Source organism: Drosophila bipectinata, chromosome 2L (assembly GCF_030179905.1).
Source record: "Drosophila bipectinata strain 14024-0381.07 chromosome 2L, DbipHiC1v2, whole genome shotgun sequence".
Taxonomy (NCBI): domain Eukaryota; kingdom Metazoa; phylum Arthropoda; class Insecta; order Diptera; family Drosophilidae; genus Drosophila; species Drosophila bipectinata.
This window is the reverse complement of record NC_091736.1, coordinates 9,315,560-9,342,249: the sequence shown is the minus strand read 5'-3', so window position 1 is coordinate 9,342,249 and position 26,690 is coordinate 9,315,560. Positions and strand designations below refer to the sequence as shown.

Below are 26,690 nucleotides of genomic sequence, written 5' to 3'. Positions count from 1 at the left end.
GTTATTTTTGAAATCGTATTTTGGATCCATCTCGGGGGTTGCGGGTAATGACTGAACCCGAACCCACCCACCCTTCTCTCGCGGTGACTTACTATCGCTAGTCTGCCAACCAACCCACTTTTACTAGCCATTTATGGCAACTAAAACAGAAAAAAAAAACGTCTTTTTAGCCGGCAGTCTGGGCATTTCTTTTTACACTTTTCCTCTGCCGATTGCGTGCTAAGCTTTTCTTCGAATCACGCACCCAATTTTTGCGTTTTCCTCCGTTTAATTTTTTTTTCATAAACTTGTAATCAAAAGGCTTCTGTTTACCTGCGTTTTCAGGTCATCTGATTAATGAGTGAAACCATTTTCTTGGCCTGTTCTTGTAATAAGTCAATTAATTGACACGCAAATATTGTGATTAAACTGCAATGTAATAGAATAATATTTTTATAATATCTGAAAAGATTCTATAAACTATAAAAAACAAAAACAAATAAAATTTAAAATAAATCAGCAAAGTGAGATTTTGGCACAGCATGAGCCAAAGTTTTAAAACTTTAATGCACGGTGGTGAAGGGTCCGGAGACGGAGTTTCGTACTCGGAGCGGCAGTCGTCGGAGGATGTGCCGGATTCTACGGCGACTACAACAGCCGGCGATGGTGGCGGCGGCACCAGGGATGGCGGAGAGGATGATTTCACCGATGACAACAATTTTGAATCGAATTTGCGACGTCGCAAAGGCAAAATAATATCCTGTGCCAAGGAGACCATCGAGAATGGTGAGTGTCAAAGGCAAAAACAACAATAATTTCCTATTTTTTTGGGTATAGTATTTCGTTTTGTTCGCAAAAATTGGCGGGCGTAAGCCGATGAATATTTGAGTGCCAATTGCGTTGAGCAACCCGGAGCACACCACCACCTTTCGGCGGAAAAACAAACAATTTCCATCGAGGCGAACTTCCAACCAGGTTCATTTGTCATAGGTGGAAAATAGGAAATAGCAGGTTGGAGAAGGCGTGGAAGGAACGAAGGCGTGTGAATAGCTGCGGGGCTCTCATTTTTCTTTAATCAAAAACAACTGGAGCACGTCGGAAACTTTGATTGGATCCAGTTTGTCATGGAGGGGATTTTGGAACAAGAACTGATTGTGCTTTAATTTTAACCCTCTTGCATGCGCAAGTGCATTGGTCTCCTGTCTTTAATTAATTATTTTTCCAAAAATATTTTGAGGAAAACTTTTTTATTCGCAAACAATTTGCTTAAAAGTTTTTAATTGTGATCGAGCCAACTATCGAATGACTTTTAAATTGCCATACTTCCGGTTCCGTTGTCAAGTTCTGTTAGCGTTAGAAAAATAAAACTAACTTTGCCATTCATTCCGCCTCAAGTGGGCGTGTGGGCCCTGCCCCTGCCCGTGCCCAGTGGTGCATTGCCATTGTCCCAGTCGAGTCCTTTGTGCTGCCAAGCTATTGAAAGACGTCGCCATCGTCTAAAGGAAGGCGCAATTTGAATTATTTATGTAGCAGATGACAAAGAAAATGCGCTTCAAGCGGTGCATATCCCCCCTGCAACAGTAGAGCGGGATATTCCCCATTTGATTACTCTTTAATTGATTGGGCGTCTTGCTGACTTGGTCTTGTTGGACTTGGTTTTCCGCTTCCCCAGCCCCATATTGATTGTTTTTTTTTATTCCTTGGGCACGCCAGTGGCTGCGGGTTTCATTAAATGTTGAGTGTGCAAATGGATTAACTATTTTACTTCAAGTGTTTGCCCATTCGCTCGAGTTGCCCCATATGTGATGCGATGAATTCTACTACTTGGCTCCTTTCATGTTTACTTTCGGTGACTTCCATGAGGGTAGTTAATTAATTTCATTAGCTTTTATGGGTCAAGGTTGAGTTTGCTTGCGTGCAGGGGTGAAGTGTCTCATGTCAATGGCATATGAGGTGGGTCGCCTCTACTAGTTTATGGGTTAGGAGCCTCAAGGCGATTTCTATTACTGCGTATTGATTATATGCTTTATATGGTATATGATTGATTTTGGTGGAAGAGTAATGTCGCTGTTTATTATAATTTATTTGAAGATTTGAATTTATTCCCCAGCTTATATAACCATCATTCTTGTGGAATATTCCTCGCAATTTACTGGCTTTCCAAGTCCTATTTCCGTTTGAATTTCTAATCAAATTCCATGGTCTCCCACTTCGTTAGCTGTGAAAATTGCACAACAAATTTTAAAGCGTGTTGCGGTGTTTTTCGCGTGAACCCAAAAGCTCCCACCTCCTGGAGGAGGAGGGCTCCTGACCTGAACCTCGATTGGCTCCTCATCAGAGCGCCATCCACTGTGTGGCCGAGGAGTGAGTGTTCAGGAAGTGCGCGGATTTACGTGTTGCCAAAATGGCAGACATGACTTTTAAACTTTACTGGCATTCTGGGACGAGCGAGTGACGTGGCCAGCGTTCTCACCCTATTCTGTCCCACGATAACTGCCATCCCCAATGTTCCATTAGCACCAACCCATTTCTCAATGGAGCTGCACTTGCGTGCGTTAGGAATTAGAAGCAAATTCGCCGAATGGCGTTCATGGGAGCTCATCGATTTTTTTTTTGTCGGGTTCCCGTTGTGCATTACGTCTGGTAATGGAATTGAATCATACTTCAGTCATATCTAACGTTGGCTTTTGTACCCCCATTTTCTTTGCTCTCGTCTGGGATCCGACGTTGTCTAACTGTCCATGTTTGTATTCGCATTTTTGTTTGTTTGCCTTTGTCGAAGATTGTTTTGTTGTCATTTTTATTTGCGTTGGCTTCAGGGCACAGCCTGGGAATTTGTTGCTCTGGCTGCCATCGGCATTGACAGGCCCCAGGATGGGGCTGTGGGTCTGCGGGTGGCATAGATGATTCCATGATTTTGACAGTTAACCCCTTTTATGGTATTGTTGTCAGGGGTTCAAGTGGGAAATAAATTTGTAGAGTCGGCAATCGTTTTCAAACAATTGTGTAGTATTTATTATTTATTCTATGACCTGAATAGTTCTTTTTATACCCTTGCAGAGATCCAGATATGGATCGATTCGACAAAATTCTGCATCAAAATCCTGAGACAAAATATTTTTTCGATTTTTTGTCCATTTTTCGTGACGGGATCCCTTGAAAATGCTTTTTTCCCCTATAGGGCCCACAGTGATGGCTATATCTTCCCCAATTCTTATCCGATTCTCAAGCGGAGTACCTTAAACGATTTGTGGATCGATTCGCCACCATTCTGCATCAAAATCCTGAGACAAAATATTTTTTCAATTTTTTGTCCATTTTTCGTGACGGGAAAATGGAAATGGTGTTTTCCCTTGAAATGGTGTTTTCCCCTATAGGGCCCACAGTGATGGCTATATCTTCTCCAATTCTCATCAGATTCTCAAGCGGAGTACCTTAAACGATTTGTGAATCGATTCGCCACCATTCTGCATCAAAATCCTGAGAAAAAATATTTTTTAAATTTTTTGTCCATTTTTCGTAACGGGATCCCTTGAAAATGGTGTTTTCCCCTATAGGGCCCACAGTGATGGCTATATCTTCCCCAATTCTCATCAGATTCTTAAGCGGAGTACCTTAAACGATTTGTGAATCGATTTGCCACCATTCTGCATCAAAATCCTGAGACAAAATATTTTTTCGATTTTTTGTCCATTTTTCGTGATGGAATCCCCTGAAAGTGGGGTTTTCCCCTATAGGGCCCACAGTGATGGCTATATCTTCCCCAATTCTCATCATATTCTCAAGCGGAGTACCTTAAACGATTTGTGGATCGATTCGCCACCATTCTGCATCAAAATCCTGAGACAAAATATTTTTTCAATTTTTTGTCCATTTTTCGTGATGGAATCCCCTGAAAGTGGTGTTTTCCCCTATAGGGCCCACAGTGATGGCTATATCTTCCCCAATTCTCATCAGATTCTCAAGCGGAGTACCTTAAACGATTTGTGGATCGATTCGCCACCATTCTGCATCAAAATCCTGAGACAAAATATTTTTTCAATTTTTTGTCCATTTTTCGTGACGGGATCCCTTGAAAATGCTGTTTTCCCCTATAGGGCCCACAGTGATGGCTATATCTTCTCCAATTCTCATCATATTCTCAAGCGGAGTACCTTAAACGATTTGTGAATCGATTTGCCACCATTCTGCATCAAAATCCTGAGACAAAATATTTTTTCAATTTTTTGTCCATTTTTCGTGACGGGATCCCTTGAAAATGGTGTTTTCCCCTATAGGGCCCACAGTGATGGCTATATCTTCCCCAATTCTCATCAGATTCTCAAGCGGAGTACCTTAAACGATTTGTGGATCGATTCGCCACCATTCTGCATCAAAATCCTGAGAAAAAATATTTTTTAAATTTTTTGTCCTTTTTTCGTGACGGGATCCCTTGAAAGTGGGGTTTTCCCCTATAGGGCCCACAGTGATGGCTATATCTTCTCCAATTCTCATCAGATTCTCAAGCGGAGTACCTTAAACGATTTGTGAATCGATTCGCCACCATTCTGCATCATAATCCTGAGACAAAATATTTTTCAAATTTTTTGTTTTTGATGATATTGATATTTTTGATATTTGATATTTTTTTTGATGTTTTGATTTTTTGATGGCTATATCTTCCTCGATTCTCATCCGATTCTCAAGCGGAGTACCTTAAACAATTTGTGGATCGATTTGCCACCATTCTTCATCAAAATCCTGAGACAAAATATTTTTTCAATTTTTTGTCCATTTTTCGTGATTGAATCCCCTGAAAATGAAGTTTTCCCCTATAAGGTCCATAGTGATGGCTATATCTTCCTCGATTCTCATCCGATTCTCAAGCGGAGTACCTTAAACAATTTGTGGATCGATTTGCCACCATTCTGCATCAAAATCCTGAGACAAAATTTTTTTCAATTTTTTGTCCATTTTTTGTGATTGAATCCCCTGAAAATGAAGTTTTCCCCTATAAGGTCCACAGTGATGGCTATATCTTCCTCGATTCTCATCCGATTCTCAAGCGGAGTACCTTAAACAATTTGTGGATCGATTCGCCACCATTCTGCATCAAAATCCTGAGACAAAATATTTTTTAATTTTTTTGTGCATTTTTCGGGAGGGGATCCCTGAAAATGAGTTTTTCTCCTAGAGGGCCCACAGGAATGGCTATATCTTCCCCAATTCTCATCCGATTCTCAAGTGGAGGACCTTAAACGATTTTTGGATGCACAGAAAATGGAACGATAGAAATAAAGTTTTATTCAAATCGGTAAAAATATTTGATTTAAGCAGATGGCAGATATGGGTAGGAAAGAATGTATATGCATTGTATAGAACCATGTAATTTCTATGAACCCAGTCACCTGAAAGGATACCTTTATGTGACACTTCTTTTTTTTTATATATTATCTGTATCCATTCACTTGGCCAGCCCCTGGGTTATTCATCCTTTGAATCTTTTTATTGCATTGATCTTGGGGGCGTAACATGTGGCATTATACATGCTTGTGTATCGCGGGCCAAAAACATAAGCCAAACAAAAGCCCCACATAATGTTCATAGTTTATTCTTACTTTTTTCCTTTACATACACATAGTCCATATAGTAATGCCTTTTGTCTACGAAAGCTTTTGGCTGAGAGAAAAGCAAATATGGAGCACACATATGGGAAAAACATGGGCATGGAAAATGCTTCATTTTTCTTAGGTTGTCAGATTTCTTTCTGGTTGGCAAAAAAAATCATTTGAAAGAATAAACAAATAATGTTCTCTCTTAGCTGCTCTTGAACTTTGGAGGAAATTAAAAAATAGAGGTCATCGAAAACCAGAGCAAAGAGGCTCCATAAAGATTACACCATGGCAAGCCATTATTTGGCCATTACATTGTCGTTGCACTTTGGCTTAGCAGGAACTATGAAGCTCGCAGAGAGCGGAACTGATTTTAAATAAAGAATTTTAATGGCCTTTTCATTGTTTGTGTTGCATTCTTTATGGTTCTTAAGTGCCCAGTGCAGGAGTGCTTTGTTTTCTTCCGTTTTCTTTGAAAAATTGATGGCTTCTCTCAAGGCGAAAGGCGAAATCTCAAAAGAGTTGGCCAAAATTAAATGCGATGTTTTTTCATGAATTTTTATGTTTTCCATAAATCAAATGTGTGTATAATAATACATACATATTTTGTTATCTTCCGAGGTCCTTTTTTCACATAATAAATTATATAAATTTGCAAAGCTGTCAGTTTATTTGAGAAATGATTGCGGTCGTGATGTAGCTCAGAAAAAAATGAAGAAAATCAGAACTTTTCTCTGGATAATCCTTTTCGTTCGTTCTTTTTATTTTAGCTTGTTAAACGTCTTATGAATATCTTAAAAGATATAGCACGGGGACCTTAAATTGACGGTGTATATTTAGTAAGAGTTTAAAAACATTATCCGAAAGATCTTCAATTGTTTTCTACAGTTTCGCTTAAAACCCTAGAGGTGGCAAGCTTAGCCACAATTCTGTTGAAAATCTTGATATGCAAATGCGTGGCAAGTTGCGCATGTTGCTTCCAAGGAAGCCAACCAACCCGACACCATCTCCAGCCCTGAGTACATCCAACCGAATCGCCAAGCCACAGGCCCACCACCCGAACGACTACCGTCTCCTTTTCCCGTGCCAGTTACAGACAACCGGATGTTTCTGTGTGTATTTGCATCCGTTGCATAGTTGCATATGCTTGGTATACTTTCACCCAAATCGTTGACTGAACTGTCTGACAGCTGATGCGGGATTTTGCAGGTGAAGAGTCGGCAAAGTCAATCCATCCACAATTCGGATTTTGCGTGCGTCGATGTTTCAAATTGTTAAAGTCATCGATGGCGCCAAACATCATCACCATCATCATTATGAGCAGCATTGGCATCTGTGCTGCCGGCACTGAGAGCAGCTTAATTTCCGTAAAATACCCCATATATTCCCCGCCTTGTTATCCGTATCCCTGCCCCGGCCGGTATTCTGTTACCATACCGGTTTCATTTGCGTAGCTGTGTGCAAGTTTGGCTCATAGCTTTGATTGGCTGCTAATCTGATTGGCTTATGTCAACGGTTTTACCTTTGCCTCTTGCCGTTCCGAGTTCATTGCGTGTCGGCCAGGTTAGCTGCAGAGTGTTGCTTTAATTTCTTATTGATTAGCTTTGTATAGGGATTCAACAGAGCGAAACGAGGTGGGCAGGAGATTTCTCTTACAAGTCATTCGGTCCGTGTGATTCGATTTAAAATAAGAACCCAGGGAGCTCACTTAGACTGTAAATCGTTTAAATGTCAATGTGGAAATATACTGAACATTTTTAGTTATGCTCTATTTAATCGCAATAAAATTTAGCTTTTTTCAAACATACTGTTTTAAACAGAAGATTGCACAGGAAAATATTCAATATTCAATAAAAAGTATTAATAAACAAGAATATATCTGAGATTAACCTAGAATGTTTCATTGTTTCAAATGATCTTTAAATAACACAATTAAAAAAAATTTAATAGCTCTAAATAAAACCTTAAACTAAATAATAACCGAAATCAAAACTGGAATTTACATATTTTAATTCAAAATGGAATTGTTTGCCTAAGAAATAAATAAATACAAAGAATGACTTTAATGTTCCACAAAATAGAGCTACGCTCTTTGTAAAAACATAACAAGGTAGCGATAACCTTAGTAAAGGAACTCTGCCTGGTTAGACAATGTCCTTTCACATCGAATGCTACGGTTTCGCCCCTCAAACCAGTTGTCAGTCCTTATCCTGACACCCCCACACGTAGCAAAGCACTGCCAAAATTCGATTTCAGACAATGTCTGAATATGCCAGACTTGAATGGTGTTGCAACGAGGGGCACTGGAGTTGGATTGGAGGATATACCATAAAGCCAAAGCTATCTGACAATCTTGCTTGCATTCCCGTTGTGCATAACATTTAAGTCCTGATGATGCTCGTGTATTCGTCAGTCCTGGCTGAAGGCTTAACCTGCTTTGCAGGAAACAAAGGATAGTGCACAAATGCCCAAACCATGGCAAAGGAAATAGTTCCTGTTCGCAGTACTTTTACAGAGCAGGGCCTCCGTTATCTTTTACCTGTTTCCGTCGAAGTTGAGTCGAACCAACCGCCAACAGCACTGCTCTTGGTTTTCTACTCAGCCAAAAAATTGGACCAAAAAAATACAAAGTAAAGCGAAAAGAGAACCAATCCAAATGTACTCTTTGTCTGTATATATATACATTGCATGTCCTCTGCCTTTAGAACGATTCTTGGCTTCAGTCCAACCTATATATATATAGGTATGTATAGTGCTTGTCCAGCTGTACGTATGTAGATATATATGCTGGTATGTGTAGTCGCAATAGCCGCAAGTGCACTTGGAAATGTTGCCGAAAATGACGAAAATAGAAATAGAAAAAATCAATGAGGCCAACGGAAGTTGAATGTTGCTAGCATTTCGCCAAGAACTCTAGTATCAGTCACTGCTAAGTAGTTGAGATACCTCAAGTAGCTAAGTGATTGTGAAATGAATAGTTATATAGATCTCCAAATTTGCAAAAACCTTAAAAAACCTGTGTGTAATTTTATTTCTCCATGCCCAATTAAGTATGCTATATTTTCTAAATTTCGCGAACGCCACCAACATTTCCAGTCTGTGGCATTTGTAAATTGTTCGTTCGTCGTTCACTGACTCCTTCGACTTGATTTTGCCATAAATAACATTTGACGTTTTTCCACACAATTTTCAAGCTGTGATTTGGAAATGTTTTCATATCAATCACAGCCCTTTCGTGTGGCGCTCAGCCAGAAATTCTTTCATCAATTCAATTGAATTTTGACATTCTTTTCTCTCCGATATATGCGCGTAATGATTTTCAGTTTTTGGTCAGGAAGGAGCTCGTTTGGATTGTCATTACATATTTATTGCAATGAAATATATATTTATTCGCCGCACTTTTTTTCGCACAAATTGATTGGCTGGAAGTCGTGCGTGGCCTGTTGATGTGCGCTTTTTAGTTATTTAATTTACATCAGCATAAAATCAATTTCCGTTTACCGAGCGGCTGCAGACGAAGGCGAGGAAGCGGAAAATTGATGTCAGACAGCCAAGCCACAATGTTTATTCAATAAAAAGACAGCTAGCAGCTAGCAGAAAGGAAATTGCGTTATGATGCAGCAATTTTAATGCAGACTTTAGATAGAACGAAAGCCTCAGTACAGCAACGGAATTGACATTAATTATATTATTAAAATAAAAATCTCTAAGGCTAATTAGGCTTAAAGTAAAGCTTACTTATTTAAGCTTTTAGAGGCGAGGTAGTACTGTATTTTGTTTGCTGACCTAACACAAGTACATCCGGTGGCTCTTAAGTGATGTTCTTCGTTGCGTGCTCTCCGCCGAACATCCTGTTTACTTGCTCGAGGTTGAACAGATGTCCGGACACCACTAAATCAATTATGTCCGTATATATAAAGTAAATATATTCCAATCATAGATTTGCAGTGGTTTACATTAGGTGTGCGTATAGACGACACAGATCCAAGATAAGCTGTAGGGCCACATGTGCATGGCCACAGATTTAACTGGACTCAGCTGCGGTTATCCTTCGGTAGGATCTTCCTTCTGGCCTAAATGGTTGCATTTACAAGGCCGGGCTACAGCCTGCGTGTGCGTCACTTATGAGGCTAAATGTGATTTCCAGTATTGGATTCAACAGCCAGACACTGTGTCAGCCCTGTTTTTGTCCTTTATTGTAGTTTTTGTGGCCGTTAAAAGGGACAATCAATCATCACTTCCTGGTTCACAGTGTCTTTTTGTTTTTCCACCATAAAGCAGGCTGGAACAACATGCTAAGCACCACAATGTGTGCCCACTAGTTGTAAAGCAATTAATCAAAAATCTCCTCTTTTTGGGTTATTAGTCACATCGAGCAGAGAGGCGCGTCAAATGAAGGGTTTTATGATGCAGATTTGTGGTGGAAAGTTTTAGACGGCTCGTAGTTAAAGTATCCCTAAATATTTCGCCAATTCCTTCAATTTAATATAAACATTTCACTCATCTTTTCGATGCCAATTGTTGGGTTCTTTTGACATTTGACAACTCGAGTTTATGGCAATGATATACGCACCTGTCAGGTGCCGTCACAGCCACTTTGAACAGCCCCCAATTGCAAAGCCCCACCACAGGACAAAGTTCCTAACATGACATGATCTGACGTTTGCAGCACATATTACGTATACGCCATGTACACCACCAAATTATGGTTTCGTTGTATCGCATTATAGAATAAAATTCCTCCACACCCGCTGACATATTTCGTTTAAATTGTAAACGCAAAATGGTTTCTCGCAGACCTAATTAAGTTTAAAGCAATTAAAATTATTTAAGCCGCGACGAGTCTTCTGGCTGCATCTTTTCAAAAGCCATTAAAATGTTGGTTGCCTGGCACATTCTCTTTTCCCCTAAACTCGGTTCTTCTAAACGGTATGTGTGTTTGTGTTCTTTTGGGTTTTTGGGGGAGAATTCGTGTTACCTTATATTAACATAGCAGCGCTGGCAACTAAATAATGTTCGACATAAGCACACGCAGGAAAATGAAAAGAGAAAGCAGTGCGGAGAAAATCTCTTGGCGTGCATGTCCTTGGCATGTCCTGTTTGTTTGGCGCTGCCTGCCTGTCCTGTTGTTATCTCGCGCTTTGCTATTTTGCTCTTGTCTGACCCTGTGCCGGTTCCGCGCTAAGTGGATTTTCATTATAAACATAAGCAAGATTTATTATTTAATTTGCGAACATAATTTGTAATTATGTCCACAGGCGCTTGCCTTTCCGACAGTCCTGTTTGCAGCCTGAAAGATAATTGGAAAAAGATTGAGAGGTTTTGAAAGATGCAAGGTAAAGATTAGCTCTGTTTCAATTTAGTTTGCTAAAAAAAGAACTGACACATTTAAGCTAAAAGAGCTCCAGGAACGTAAAGCTTTGTCGCCGTCAACCCTAATTAACTCTTTCGAGGGCCAACTGAGCAGAACTGAAACGGTTCTCAGCTGCGCACTTATATAATTGAAAATTTTAAGAAGACTTACAATTTAAGATATTTTATATAATGGACTAAACTAACTTGTGTGGTGTCCGCCGTCTTCGAAACATTTTGATTTTCAATTGTTCGCCTTCAATTATTTATGCAGATCCAATCAATATAGTCGGAGCTCGTTCAAGAGCCCGTCTCGCTGAAGGGTCCACCACGTAGACTTCCATCCCACACAGACCCATTCGTTCTGCATCCTTCCCTTCCACTCTGATTGGGGATTTTGACACTTTGAGTGGTTTTAGTTGTCAGTTATAGCATTTGGGAAAAAGACTGCGGAAGAGCATGTCTATGAAAAATCCTTTTGATGAGATGAACGAAGGAAAAATGTGAAAGAGGCCAGGCCTTGAATAATTTTATATTCTCAAAAGCATTTATATAAAATTAGATATCTCTATTATGCATATAACATAAAACCCGTCTTTCTAGCATAGATTAAGCTTGAAGCTCATTGCCAATCCGATTTTGTTGACCACTTTCACTTAACCTGATTAAAACTCAATTAAAGACCTGGCACCTTAATGTGCTTAAGCCACTCAGAAACACAAATATACATATATACCTTCTGATGATAAATACTTATACTGGCTGTGGAGAACGCCTCCATAAATCCATTGTGTCTGATGCTCCATATCCTGGGGTCTGTGTCCCATACACAAATGCAATTAATTTATGCTGACCAAGCGGTGGTCCTTGAATGTTCACTGTCCTGTCAACCACTTGGGCAGCAAAAGTTACAAAGGACGAGCACTGGATAGCCGGTGAATGTGTCGAAGGAGACACGACAAAAAAGTAATGGGAATGAAGTTTTGGGTACATTAATCACAGCAAGGATACAGTGCATCAATACAGACTTGCCACCAAAGAACAACTACATGTATTATATATGTTATATATGTATTTGAGTTGTAGTAAGCGAAGCCAGAAGGATGCCAATAAAACTGAAAAAGTGAAACGATAAAACCACGGCACCTCTTAACTCCCAAGGAGGAAAATACTTTACGGCTGACTGGTTTTGATAGTACCCATGTGAAAAATTTTCGCCACTGAAACAGAAACGATTTATTTTTTCGTCGTCGATTAAATATTTAATATCCTTTGGGCAAGGATATAAGCAAATATGCAAATGAATTTATGTATGAATTGTATGTGAAAGGTTGAGTGCATTTAATCGGAGTATTTATCTTGAATGTATCATCAACAAAGTGTAAATATTTTATTAAACAATTAATGTGCTACATGAACATATTTTTACCAGGAAGACCTCTTATTGTGTTACCTGCATTTCAATTGATATAGTCTTAGCTTATCCTGGTTGGCCGCAAAAAGCAATATATTTGATATTGTTTATATCCATTTAGCAATTTTGTCAGATTGTCGTTAGAGGAAAATCCCCCGAATTGAGTACCACTTTGTTGTCTCCCCGCCATGAAAGTGACATGTGTCTGATAGCGAGACTACCTGACCTGACTAACTTATTCGATAATGGAAAATGGTTTCCGCAGCAACTATGTTGTGGAAAATAGACGGAGTACGACAGGTCATCATCAAAATTACATCATCTAATTTCAATTAGACGCTATTCGAGCTCAAGTCAATTATGTCAGACATTCAGCGTGGAGTGTTGAGCGTTTGCTAATGAGCTTTTCTAGTCATTTCACTTTCATTTCACTACTTTCTCGTTCCACGTTCAACGTCATCAAGGTTAATTAAAACATAAACTGTTTTAACTGAATGTTGTCGAGAAGGGATCTGAGCTGCACATCATCACACCGCCCAGACTCCAGAGTCAGCAGCCGCTGATTAAATTTGAGCCATCACACTCTTCCAGCTTCGTCCTGCTTATGCAACAAATTATGCGTCGGCTGTGGCGCGATTCGGGTTTTGGTTTCGCCGCCAACCGAGCCCGGATGGTTGCCCAAAGTCGATTTCATTAATTATTCAACGCACAGCCTGCCCCTGGGCGCCCACTGCTGGTGATTTAACAGCCGAAGGCATTAGCTGCCACTTCCTCGTCTGGTTTGGCTTGGTCGGGACCAAGACCGGGAGTCGTCCTTGTCGGTGTCAACTTGAGCATGTGCCGACTGTATAATGAATTGTGTAGTTTATGTGATGGAGGATTTTGCTGCTTTAGCTATTTGCCTATTTTCCTTATTACTTGCGGAAAATGATTTAGATAGGGTAGGATTAGTAAGGAAATCCCAGATCAACACAGAAATACTGAAAGATGTTGAAGAAAATATATGATTATAATATTATTTTTTTTAAAAGCTTAAATAAAACTATAACTATTTCTTTAACTATTTATTGTTTATTGTGCCAGTTAGTGAAGCCACTCGTATAGTCCAACAACCCATATATGCAATAAGTTAATCATGATTAAAGTAACCAACAAATTGCCTGCGTCAAGGGTGTTCCATTTTTTATTGGCTCTCTCCTAATTTGCATGCCAGCTTCCTACGCCGACAATAAAGTATTTCGGGATTTTTCACTCACCTCGAAGTGCCTTTAATTTTATTCCCCAATCCCCTAGGATAGGAAAGAGCAACTATGCACAGAGCGTGCTCCTCCCGGCAGAGGTCCTTGTGGCCATGATCCATTCTTTTGTGACAATTTTATGAGCAGTGCGTGAGGGCGCCACTGCCATATAAAAGTGGAAAGTGGAAACCTTTCCGGGGTGCTCATGGGCATGGGTGCGTGTGTTTAGCATATCAAAATGGCAATTGTACATTGTGTACATTGATTGCGTATGAGTTTATCATGTGATGCCCGTGGGGCGTCGGATTTGGGTCTCTTTTTGAAACGATTTTGGTATTTGCATTTCCCACAGACAAATTCACAGCTCATTTGCCATGCAACAGAACAGAATTGAACCGAACCGCTATCTTTCAATCACATGCTGGTATAGATTTGTGTTTCCTGTTGTCCCTGGTTTATTCATGGAATTAATTACCGAATTTCGCATCATAGGATACTGTCATCTTTTGCGGTCTGTTTTTGTCGTTCCTAATGAGTTTTGTACCACCATATTTAGAAGTGCTTTGGAACCATCCACATGCATTGTAATTAAGCCCTTTTGGGTACCAACTCAGGGGCATTACATTATAATCTGTGTAATTGAGTTTGTTACATAAATATCTAAATATGCCAAAATCTCTAATGGAGATTCGTTCGGAAAGCTGTTACGAAAATATAAATGACTCTGATGTTTAATTAATGATGGGTTTTGTTTTGTGTCTCTATTTCGAAATGAAATGCCTAATATTTCAAAAGATGAAAGCTTTTGGGGAATTAGAGGATTTTGGGTGTTCTATTTTACGCAGGAAATTAGATAGATTTAAGTATTACGTCAATGGAATCCGATCAATTATTCTCTGCTCAAGTAAAGTCGTACATTTCAATTAGTGTTTTTTTTTGACAACTCAAGCCCTGTCAAGTGCAAAAGAAATAACCATTACTATTCTTATCAAAGGCCAACATTGGCACCCAACCAACCAAAATTGGGGGTCATTGCAAGTGACATTATTCATTAGCCAAATGTAAAGTGAAAGCTGTTGATAGTGCCGCAAGGTCAGGAGTCCTAATGGCTGCAAGAAGTCCTCGCCTTCTATCAGTTGTCGTGCAGCTGTGCTTTTTTCCTTTCTCGCCGTCATTATTTTGGCTTCCTTTTGAAATTCCACTTTTGGTCGGGTGCAGAGTAGGACGAGTTCATAATTAATTACGACCGTTAAAATCTGGCACCCAACTTTTGTAGTGACTACGGATGGGTTCTACTTGGTGCACTTGAAGCTCAGATTCTCTTTTGAAATTAAATGAAATATATTCCAACTAATTGGTATAACATTAATAATTTTTCATTAGCTTCGAAATGAGTTTACCTCGGGTCTTAGAATTTTTATAAAAATTATTTTATTTTCTCTTAGTGTAAGTTTACCTTCTTCTCCAAGCTGTGTTCAGTCATTAGTCAATTTTTTCGTAATTTTTCTTGTTGTCATAGTTTCTTTGGCTTCAGGATGCTCTTTGACACAAAACTCTTCCATTCTCGGAAGAAAGGGGGTCCTCAAGTTACCTGGTTGTATTTTCATTTAGATTTTGCCTTTTTTTGTTTCTCTTACCTAATTAAAAGTTGTGGATTTTTGCGGTTTGTAGTTTGTATGGTACCATGTTGTCAGCTTTGTTTATTTATTTTTTTTGTGTTTTGTGTATTGTGAGTATCTATCTGTGTATTTGAGTGGCATAGAACCTTTTTTTAAGCTCCCTGTGATGCAGATTTTATTCCATTATGGCTGTTGTATCCGAAAGGGCACAAGTTTTCTATTTCAAAGTTTGTACCTTTTTTGCATATTTTTTCTATGGTTTTATTTTTTTTTTAGTCGGTCCAAAAAAAGGGCTTGATGTTTTTATGTGGGGAATATTTTTTCCTTGCTCAGAGCTTTATTTAAAATTTTTTACTTCTTCAAAATCATAAATATTCAGTTGGACAAGCAGTGCAGAAGTGAGAGTAAACGAGTATTTTCCTTTTGAATTTTCCAGCTTCCCGCCAACTACGCCGCAAAGTGCCCTACGCCGGCCATCTGATGACGCCGCGTCGCCTCTGGCTCAATAAAATTCCCACACAATGTGACGTGGTTATTGAATTTCCCGAGGACGCGCCAGACGAGGCACTCCGCTGGCTCCTGGCCCGCATCCGCTCCCAGCCACCGGCCGGTCTTGGGCTCCTTGTCCAGGTCAAGGCGCACGAGAGTTCGCGGCGGAATGCCTTCTATGTCAGTGCTCCGGTGAATGTGTAAGTGGAACCTTTTGACAGAGCGGGGGAATATTTAATTAAAAACTTTTCCTTTTGATTTTTCTTCAAAGATTTCAATTGAAACTGTGCTCATTTCCTTATTTCATAAGCAAGTCTTGGTCAAATGAAATTCATTGTGGGCATTTGAAAAGTTTATTAAGATGTTTCTTATAACACCAGATTCTAGATATCTTTTTAAAATTATAAGAATGAGTTTCAAATATTTTCTGATATAAACTCTTATTTTACAGCCTCTTTAAAGCCGCCGAAGATGCCCGCCTGCCAAAGCGCTTAAGACCAGACTTGGGTGGTGCACTGAGAGAGTTCACCACCCGCGAGAGCCACTGCTTCCAACAGCTGCGTGGGGATGTGGGCAGCACGGTGCTGTTCACTTCACAGGAGCGCCAATGGCTGGTCCTTCAGGTGCTCCAAGGACTGCGGGCTGGCTGCAGTGACATCGATGCTTTGCACGGACGAGCGGCCGTTTCTGAGGGCCAGAGCATTGTGGCCGCTTGGCAGGAGTCCGGCCTAATCACACAGGTCTTTCCCCTTCACGAGCCCAGCTCGCTAACCCAGCTTCAGACGCATTGGGTTAAACAGATATTTGCACCACAGCCTTTAGGTAAGGGGTTAAGATAGGACTTTAAGTTAGGAGGTTCTTAGCATAGAAAACTTAAGACAATTGACTTGACATTTTAATTGTAATTTCTGCACGTACCCAAGTTTGTTTCTATAGTATAACTATTATTTACCTTAGTAATGTAAACAAAACATTTTAAAGCACTTACCTATTTTTTGTTCCCCTTTTCAGACGACATTGCTGCCTATTTTGGCGTTAAGGTTGCCTTATACTTTGCCTGGCTGGGTCATTACACCTGCGCTTTGGGCGTACCGGCTGTTTTTGGCACCATCCTCTATTGCATTCTCTGGGGCAAGGGTCAGACCGCCCAGGACATGGGTCATGTTCTCTTCTCGCTGTTCAACGTAGCCTGGGCCTCGCTTTACTTGGAGGCTTGGAAGCGGTATTCCGTGGAGTTGGCTTTCCGTTGGGGCACTTTATCAACGCCACCGGAGTTGCTGGAGCCGCCCAGGCCCCTGTATAAGGTAGGCCAACCGAAGCTATCACCAATTTGTATAATTAATATGTTGCCGCGTGTAGGGTCCTTTGGAGGAAAACAACGTAACTGGGCGACTAGAGCCGAGGGAGGCTCCTGCTTGGCAACGACGTGCGTTTCGCTACCTGGTCAGTTTTCCAATTATAGGATGCTGTCTCTGCATGGTCTTTGTTGTTATGTTTCTCATGTTACGCTTTCAGGTGAGTTTCACTAAAGAAATGTTATTTTGTAAATATATAACTATAAGGATATGGCCTGTGAGTGTGTATGGGTTTCAAATATGAAGCGATAAGTGAATATTAAACTAAATGTAATATATTTAAGGAAAGATCAATGTGCATACTTCTTTCGTTTTTGTATTGCCGAGAATATCATTACCGTATAATCATATTTTTATGGCCCATCCAAATGTATGCAAGTGGTTCGCAACAAACCCGTAAAGCTTTATTTTTATTTGCAAGGGCATAAGCCAAGCGCTCTTGGGCGATCACGAGGTCGTGCCTCCATTTCAGGGCAATTCGCACGGGTGTTACACAGGGCGTATAATTAATATTGTTTTCACATTAAGGGGCTGTGTGTGTCCTGTATACATAGGTGTGAGAGTGAGTGGGTGTTGCCTGTTTATCAATTTGTGTTAGCCACTTTTGGTTGCTGTTTATGTTGCTATTGCTTAACATACACACGCTCATATCTGAACTGCCCCTCGCACACGCTTAACTTCTTTCGAACTTGTAAATTATCGTTTTATTATCCTTTTTTCTGCTACTACTATTTCTAAAAACATACATCTAAAATATGATTAACATTATCACTCACCACGCCTCATTGAATTGATGTTCGTTTTCGTTTTAAACTCTTGTGTTGGTCTTTTGTTGGTTTTTCTATTTTTGTATACTTCACAGGATTGGCTGGATCACCATAACATACCAGACAAAGGAATTGCTCAATGCATGTATAATTTGCACAAGGTTCTTATTCATTTTTAACTTGCATTTCGATTGTTAAGCGTATGTATTGTGTAACCACAAGTATAATTTGTAGTCCCGAGCCAGTGCTTGGCTCTAATGCATAAAACATGCAACATAATTTATGGCCAAGGGGTAGCTTTTATGTCATTAGCCAATTATGTCATTAGCACTGAAAATATCATAATCGGATCAATCGATTTAGCCTTAAGAGTAGTTGATTGCGCTTAGTAGCTTCACATTTCAGTTATTCAGTTGAATTGGTACAATTGGTGGCGCTTTTTCGGGTAGTTCTCCAATGGAGAATCTCCATTAATCCCAAACAGTTCCAGACACAAAAGGAATTGTTTTGGTTTTCACTCTTCCAGGCTGTGCTAACCAAGCCTTTTTTCATTAAAACTTTGGCCACACATATGCAGTTGGGTCGAAGCGTTTTTGTAATGGCTTGCGGCTATTATTTTGCATACGCAGTTCTTTTTTTCCACATTTTTTTATACTTTTTTTTAACCAAGCTGACGTTAATTAAAATGCTCAGCTGGCGAAAAATAAACTGCCTTTGGGGAAGCTGAAGGAGGAGCAAGATGTGAATATATATGGCGAAAAAGGAACACATTTAAGCCCAGAACTGGGACTCCAACATCGACGTTGATAAAATACTAAGCAACTTGTGTTGACATTGGCAAATTTTACGGATAATTGAAGATTCAGTAAGAGAAAAGCGACGAGCTAAGGCCAAAAGTTAGGGACAATCTGAATGGACGATGGACGAATGCTGCCATCTTGAACGACCATCAACTAACCGTGACCTTCAAGTCCTCATTGTCTTTAAATCTTGGGGGAAATAAACTTTAATTTGTCCGTTAGCGACTGATGGGGGAATTCTATTTTTTGCAGCTGGCTGTCTTAAGCTTTGACCTTTATGTGATAATTGCGACAGGTCCTTTTGAGCTTTAGAGCTCTTGTCAAGCGAGGGAGAAGTCTGAAAAGAATTGAAATAGTTTTGAATACTTCCTCGCTTATCCTATAGAATTAAAGATTTATCTCTGGCCTTTAAATCCTTTAGAGGCGTGTCTTAAGACCTTTCACGCTTTCTCGATGAGAAACCATTTCACACTTTCGTCTGTTCATCTCGTAAGAAGTGCTAAAAGCTGTCAGCCTTAGTGGACATGTTCTCATCTCTCTAACCAGACAATGGACCTTTTAGTTGTTGTCGTTACTGTTGTTTGGCTTTTGGCCACTGTCGGGTGTTTGCTGGTAGTTCATGTGGCTTAATGCGTACCTGGTAGCCTGAGAGCCTGGGGACAATGGCATTTTCGGTTCCGTTCTTTTTACTGCTCAGCCGAGCACCTAAATGTTGTCGTAATGAAGCGTGCCACGTGTGGGTGCTTGTGTGCGGTTATGGTGGAATTTGTCAAGAGCAGACTGGTATGGTGAAAGGACAAGTATCCAGTTGACTGTTTAGTTGTTAGCTGCAGTATGTGTGTCTGTATCAAATGACTTGGAGAGCTGCTGAAATTTAATGGAAGTTTCCATTTCGTTAACTTCCTGGATGCATTACCTTGATTATAACTCGGCTGCAAAAAATAATTAAAGCCCATTAAACATAATACGTCAATAAAAAGGTGTCCAACTTCAAAGGGAATTAACAGCTATTAACCAAATTGCCGTAATATGCTGGATAGTTTGGGGAAAAAAGGAATTAAATTAACTGCCTATTAAGCCGAACAATGCGAAACTTTATAAAAGCTTTTTAAAACATGTAGCTACATTAAACGAAGGCATGAAAGGCTTTTGTTAAGGGATACCTATTGTATTTAACTCTTTAACAAATAGTTCACCAAATATTAAACCTGTATCTGGGATATCCAGAGGAAAAACAAACCACAAACAAACTAATCCCTCGGAAATAACTCCAAACATACAACATCCGGTTGAATAATAGGAGAAAAATAGGTGGGGAAGTGGGGAATTATAATTAAAGGTTAATTAAACGATATAGGAGTTGGGCTGAAATGGGCGTCCGGAAATTGATTAGCATTTTCAAGTGGGTGGGTGGCACTAATGTTGATTAATATTTACACTTCCCCTTAGGCATCTGGCTAATAAGAAAATCCCTAATTAAGATTTATACAAGGCTTATTTTATTCCCTAATACTAACAGGATTGGTGGGACTCGAAGTTGCCGGAGGAGAGTGTCCTGTGCTGCCTAAGTGTCATTCCGAAAGTTCTACTGGCAGGAGCCATTACCCTAATGGACGAGGCCTACTTTAAACTGGCAGTGTGGCTCAATGATCGGGGTTAGTATGGCTATTCGAGTGGTTGACCTTATTAACCAACATTTAATTATTATTTTACAGAAAACTATCGTCTGCAGTCCAAATATGAGAACCATTTAATAGCCAAAGTGGCTTTGTTCCAATTCGTCAACTCGTTTCTATCACTTTTCTATATTGCCTTCTACTTGCGCGACGAGGATAAGCTTAAAGAGGTGAGTATAATATTTTTTTTTAATTTTAATTATAATTTAATTTAAAATTAAAATATTTTAGCAACTGGCTGGTCTACTAATCTCTCGTCAAATCATTGGAAACCTACGCGAGTCTGCCCTTCCCTACTTTGTCGAACAATGGAAGTTGGCCAAGCTGAGCTTCAACATGTGGGGAGCTCTGAGCCCCACCCAGAACGTGACACGCAGCCTGGCCGAGGAACTGGCAACGGCAGAGGCCGAGCTTAAGGCGGAGGGATCTGGCACGCCCACTAAAAGCCACCAAGCCCACCAAACCGAGTCCAAACGGAATATCGGGCAGGCCGAAATCGAGAGCTCGCTGTACAAGGTGAGTGTGCGGCATTTTAATTATTCAATTGCAGGTTCACCTCTGTTTGCTTCCCGTTTTTTCCTTTCAGTATGATGGCACATTTTCGGACCATTTGGAGATGCTCGTCCAAATGGGGTATGTGGTGCTCTTTTCGGCCGCCTTTCCCCTGGCCGGCGTCTGCGCTTTGATCAACAACCTGATGGAGATTCGCTCCGATGCCTTCAAGCTGGCCCATGTGCATCAGCGTCCGTTTGGACAGCGTGTGGCCAACATTGGCACCTGGCAGAATGCCCTGAGCATCCTTTCCCTGGCAGCTGTCATCGTGAATTGTGCCCTAATTGGCCTCTCTGGTCAGGTTTCGAGGCTGTGGCCGGGACTGACCACCGCTCAGACAATAATTCTGATTGTCACTCTCGAGGTGAGTTTCTGGTTCAGTAAGAGTTCTTCAAAGCAGATTGATTTTAATAATTTTGAATTCCAAGACCAGAAACAAAGATGAATTAATAATCTTTACTCTGATTTTAGCACATAATGTTGGGGTTGCGGCAGGCACTCACCTGGTTACTGCCGGAGTTGCCCTCCTGGCTGGCGGCGGAAATCGCACGCGCCGAACATTGCCGTCGGGAAATGCAGTGCAAGGGCACCTCGCCACGACCCACACCGCCCACGCCGCAGTCGACCACGTCCACTCAGCCGGAACAGGAGGGCACCGGCGGCATGCAAATGGATAGCGGCGCCAATACCACCCACGATCAGTCCATGGAGAGCCAGGTGGCCGAGGATATATTGCTCTATGGTCAGGAATTCGCTAGCTATGGTCGCAACATAGAGGCGGATGTTAATATTTATGAGAATCGTGACTCGTCACCGGACTCACCCCCCTCACAGGTGGGTGTTGCATTTGTTGGAGGTCTTCTAACATGCATTTAAAATTTGCACTTTTACTTTGCAGACCAGCACCATACTCATCAGGCCGTTGCACGAGTCAACCCCTCCGCACGGTGGCGCCTCAATGTCGAGTCTTCATCAGGACGGCAATGGCGGGTGAGTTTCCCTCAATTAGAGTAATAACGAAGGAGTTAAGGTCTTAACATCCTAAGTATTTCGCACACGCCAGCGAACTAATGGTCCCTAAGCATTATACTCGTAAACTACATGCGCTCACAACAGCTCGATTTCGAGAGAACGTTATTAAATCTACCTTTTTTATAACTTTACTTAAAAAAAATATTCTTCTAGCTTTTTAAGAGCACTTTCTTTTATTAATACTTTTGGCTAATCTTAAATTAAGATGCATTTGTATATTTATTCTTTGTTAGAGCTTGTCAGAGTTGTGTTAGAAAATCACAAATCTTTATACCGGAAATTCCGCCATACCTTGGATATTCTGTGAGAAATTTAACAGCTTTAACCGGAAACATTCCGAGAATGAAACAACAGCAAAAAAAGCTAAAAAGCGGGTAAATCATGGCTGGATTGGATAGTTCGTTAGATGATAGATCAGTGTGTTTTAAACAAAAGATAAATATAATAGAGTCTATTACTAAATAGATCACATGAATGCTTCAATAGTTTGTATCTGGAACTGGTTTCGGAAGTCGTTGCGTTCGAAATCGGTATTAGATTTGCTTTCTTTAACCCTCTAATGCTATTCAAGAAAATAAAATGATTTAAATGTATTTAAAAGGTTTTGTTTTTAAGCCTTTGAGACTTTGAAGTTTAATCCTAAATGCTCCAAAACATATGTAATCTCTTGACTGGTTTTCAGATCCTTAACTTTCTTAAACCTTAATCATGTATAGCTGTTAGAAACGTGTTTTATAAATATGTTTCGCAGATAGTTTTCGTATTAGAGGGTTATTATATGTTCGTTTCTGTGTAAATACTCTTCACAAGCCTTCAAAATTCGTGAACTTCTCTCTATTGGCCAAACTGCTGAATCTTCGTTATCTCATTTTATATGTTACTAATGATATGAGCTTTATCTAAAATTTTTTACTATATTTCTTACACGATTTCTGTACTTTTTCCCCTCTTTCTCGCTTTTTGTGGCACAGAGCTTCTGCCAGCACGCTAGCTCTCAACTCGGCGGCTTATGCAGCCCGTATGCAGTCGATGCATATCCAAGAAATACCGCCATTCCGAAAGAAATCCAGCGATTCGGCTGATCACACTGGCAGCAGCACCAGCAGCAGTCCCCAGCGGACCACAATGCGCCAATTATCCGGACAAAGGGATCCGCAGCAGACGATCCCGGAGATACCACCGTACAAGACGCGAAAAATATCCGCGGAGAGCTCCACGCCCCTGAACATGAGCGTAAGATCTTTGGGGATAGAACTGTAGTAGAATCGCACTTCTTATAAACAGGAATTTCCCTCTAAATCACAAGAATTTCCTTAGTGACCAGGCCAAAAAGGCCGCAGTAGCTGCTCAATGTATATTTTGTGTCTGTAGAAGTTTGCATACCCCGATAAAAGCTCCGATAGTTGTGAAACTCACTAACAAATTGTAGCTGTCCTTAAACATCACTTTACTAAATTTACTAACAATCTCAAAATCTATATCTACCAAACTTTTAAAGGGACTTTAAATATGTAAATAGGAAGGAGGATAACGATATACGACTTATTAGACTCTTTAGAATACTGATTTTTATTAAGTAATTGGGAAATTGAAATATAGATTTAAAAATGCACTACCTTAACCCTCACTTGAATAAATACAAATACTCACTTAACCCAAAACCCCACTCGACTCTTGCCGTTCAAAGGACAAGCTACACATAAAACTTCATGCACCAGAATGGATGTCTCGTTTAAAAGTCAACGATAATACGAATCTCCATAGGAGCATAGATTGTATTGCAAAGGTAGTGGCGAGATGCCTATAACTATGTATTTATATATACCTGCATATATCAAATCCATATGCATACGAATATGAAAAATGTGTTTGTTAATTGATGTGTATTGTTCGTCCTTGGAAATTACTCAGGATCATTGACAGTAGATGATGTATTAATAGTATTACTATAAAGTTATATCCATGTTGAAAATTGCTTTTATTGAAAATTCAAGTTTTGGGCAAGGGGGAAAGTAATCTAAAAACATTGATTTGGCATGGCAGAAGCTTTCTTACAAACAACCCCACGCTGGCTTCTCAATCCACCACACCTCCACCCCATCAATCATATAATGGCATGGATTTTGAGCATAATACACATGAATATATAAAGCCTATCCCCAGAAAGCTTTTGGTGTCTGTAGATTTGGAGTTCAAACACACTATTAACTTAACAACTAACTCTTATGGTTTTCTCCGTATATCCAACTGAAGGAACTCGGGAATACAGCCGACACCGCGGATATCCTAAAGCCGGCTCCATCCTGGTGCAACGTGGCCATGAAGTCCGGCGCACCTGGCAGCAATTTAGCAACACCACCAGCCTCCCAGCAGCAGCAGCAAATAGTCGCATCCTCATCGTCGTCCTCGGGTGGCGGGGGTAGCGTTTTCAGTCCCAGCGGTGCTGGTCCAACTGGCGCACCCGCTGGCATTAGTAATTCCCAATCCCGACCCAGTGTCGGCGCCCTATCCAACTCCTCATCCAGTTCATCCCATAAGCAGCAACAAAAGCTTGCCAAGGAGGAAAGGGAACGAGAAAAGGAGAGGGAAAAGGAGAAGGAGAAAGAGAAAGAAAGGGAAAAGGAGAAAGAAAAAGAAAAGGAGAAAGAGGCTCAGGCCGCATCCACATCAACGGGCAACACAGATGATGAAGCCAAGGGTAATTTTTAACTTTAATATAATCGGTTTAATTTTTATCTTACATTATATAAACTTTACATATTTTTTTGAAATTTTTCATTCTTTCTGTCCTTTTAGCAGCTGAATTGGCTGCCAAGAAATCCCGCCTAAAACAGAAGCTGGTCAAGAGTGCGAGATCCGTGGCCATATTCTCACTAAAACTGAAGGAGCGAAGACAGCGCGAGGCGGAAAAGGCAGCCACCATAGCCGTTGAACATGCCAAGGTAAGAAAATAAAATTTAAGAAAATATATATTTATTATTAAATAAAATTTCTATTTTATTTACAGGCCCTGGCAAAGCTACCAATGCCTCAGCCAGTGGGTGGGGAGCTTTCTTGTATACCCATCGAACAGTTAATTCAAATCGACGATATCAAACCTGCGATTAAGCCTGCAAATCCATCAGGAATGACAGCACCCACATCCTCGAGTCAAGCCGGTTCTTCGACGTATCAATATCAGAATCAATACCAACAGCCGCAGCAGTATCATCCGCCCTCACATTCGCACCCACATACGGATAATTGAGCTTATTAAATACGAAAGTACCGAAATTAATTAACCACCCACTCGCACACTTTGTAAATAGTTTTCTATGCACTGGATCCTTCCCCATCTAGCTGAGATTTTATCGAAGTTACCGATGATATGTGAGCAAATTTGCTGAATGTGTGTCTTGTCCAGAGTTGGATGCAACTATTAAACTATACCTAGTAGTATTTAGTAGAGAAACTAAGTTATGTCATCGAAGAGAGAAGCGTATGTTTTGCAGAAATCCGTTTTTAACGAAAATCTTGATAATATTTAGCCTTCTGCAATAGTTGAAACATTAAAAAGCAGTAAAGCCAAAGCAATAATGTTTTGAAACGAATTTTTGGTTAGCATCTTAGCTGTTGAATGTGTTTTTGGTAGTCAATGTTAATTAGCGTTTAGCAGAAAAAAAATCAATTTGTTACACGAAGAAATGTTGAAAATGTTACGTTTTGCATTTATGTTGCCAGTAAATGAATATTGAATATACGTATATTAATTAAGGAATACAACAATCAAACACACTCACCCACGAATCAAAATCTGACAGCACAACGACTTAAGGCACTTACACGAAACTGTGAGATAATATCGTCCATTGTTCCTTCCATATTCAAGGTTTAAGCCTTCGCACTCGCTTTTAGCTATATGGTACAACTGATCGGATAAAAACTATCAACATCAGCAGCTTTCTTACGAAAAACTATAACTATAATATGCTGCATTTCTTCGTTTACTCAGTACTTGCTTTATTACAAGAAATATGTATCGATATTGTGGGCACAGGACCTACTTTTAAACACAAATGCACTCAAACACTCACCCAAAGGATATTTGTAAATATATTGTAGCTGTTAAGTGTAATTGAAACGATCTATACAAACAAAAATAAATTAATGATTGTATGTGCTTTTGTGTTGGAAAAACGAACTCAATTAAAGCCCATTCATTTGAGAAACCCATTAACTGATTTTAATTAATTGGGCTTTAAACTTGGCTAAGAGGAAGTTCTTCGAAAAAGCAGAGTATACTTTTAGGAACGATAGTATTTCAATAGAAAAGTATAAATTACACAGTGCAACAGAGATTCTGAATTTTTAATGTGACAGTAAGAATTACTTACCTGGTTGGATATAACACAAAACCGTGTTTAAATTATTTGTATTACACTAAAAATCTTGATTTTTTTAAAAACAACCGCTTTTTGCGACTTTTTTGCGCTTCAAAATTCTTAAACGCGTTATTTTAAATCAATTTTCGCATTTCATTCCTGTTTTTCGGATTTTGACGCCATTTTTTCGGTACAAATTACAAAAATTCTGTCATTTATGACACATATCAAGGTTGTCTCATTAATACTAAATAAAACGAGACTAATTTTTCTTAAACTTTTTTACCATCTTATGATTTTTAAACCTTTTTTCTATAAAAATGATAAAACCAAAAAAAATCAGTCTATAAGGCGATATAGTGACTATTTTGAAGAATTTAAATAGACATTGGATAAATCTTAGAGGCCTCATAGATGTATGGTTTCTTCGAACCAGGTTCTTATTAAGGCTGATATGAACTTTTT

General features: G+C 39.9%; 1 protein-coding gene across 3 annotated transcripts; it reads left to right on the top strand.

The window, feature by feature from the left end:
* Window positions 1-361: 361 nt before the first annotated feature.
* Window positions 362-26,076, top strand: wwk (white walker). 3 transcript variants are annotated; one of them, XM_043212640.2, is made up of 16 exons: window positions 362-765; window positions 15,630-15,882; window positions 16,134-16,504; window positions 16,694-16,986; window positions 17,042-17,197; window positions 20,124-20,259; window positions 20,320-20,450; window positions 20,512-20,796; window positions 20,867-21,196; window positions 21,304-21,666; window positions 21,731-21,822; window positions 22,836-23,097; window positions 23,552-23,650; window positions 24,118-24,562; window positions 24,661-24,806; window positions 24,872-26,076. In XM_043212640.2, the coding sequence occupies exons 1-16, from the start codon at window positions 522-524 to the stop codon at window positions 25,109-25,111; spliced, it is 3,846 nt and encodes a 1,281-aa protein (XP_043068575.1). In that variant the 5' UTR covers window positions 362-521; the 3' UTR covers window positions 25,112-26,076. The 3 variants fall into 3 exon arrangements, with proteins under 3 accessions (XP_043068575.1, XP_017099243.2, XP_017099245.2); XM_017243754.3 differs by lacking the exon at window positions 23,552-23,650 and adding an exon at window positions 17,900-17,965 and having other exon boundaries at window positions 364-765; XM_017243756.3 differs by lacking the exon at window positions 23,552-23,650 and having other exon boundaries at window positions 364-765.
* The last annotated feature ends 614 nt before the right edge of the window (window positions 26,077-26,690 follow it).

What these genes read in the sequence shown, in the direction of transcription:
- wwk (XM_043212640.2), top strand. Translation starts at nt 522, where the DNA reads ATGAGCCAAAGTTTTAAAACTTTAATGCACGGTGGTGAAGGGTCCGGA. An exon ending in TTCTGATTGTCACTCTCGAG is followed by an intron (nt 21,197 to 21,303) that starts GTGAGTTTCTGG and finishes CTCTGATTTTAG; the next exon opens with CACATAATGTTGGGGTTGCG. An exon ending in TAGCCGTTGAACATGCCAAG is followed by an intron (nt 24,807 to 24,871) that starts GTAAGAAAATAA and finishes TTTTATTTACAG; the next exon opens with GCCCTGGCAAAGCTACCAAT.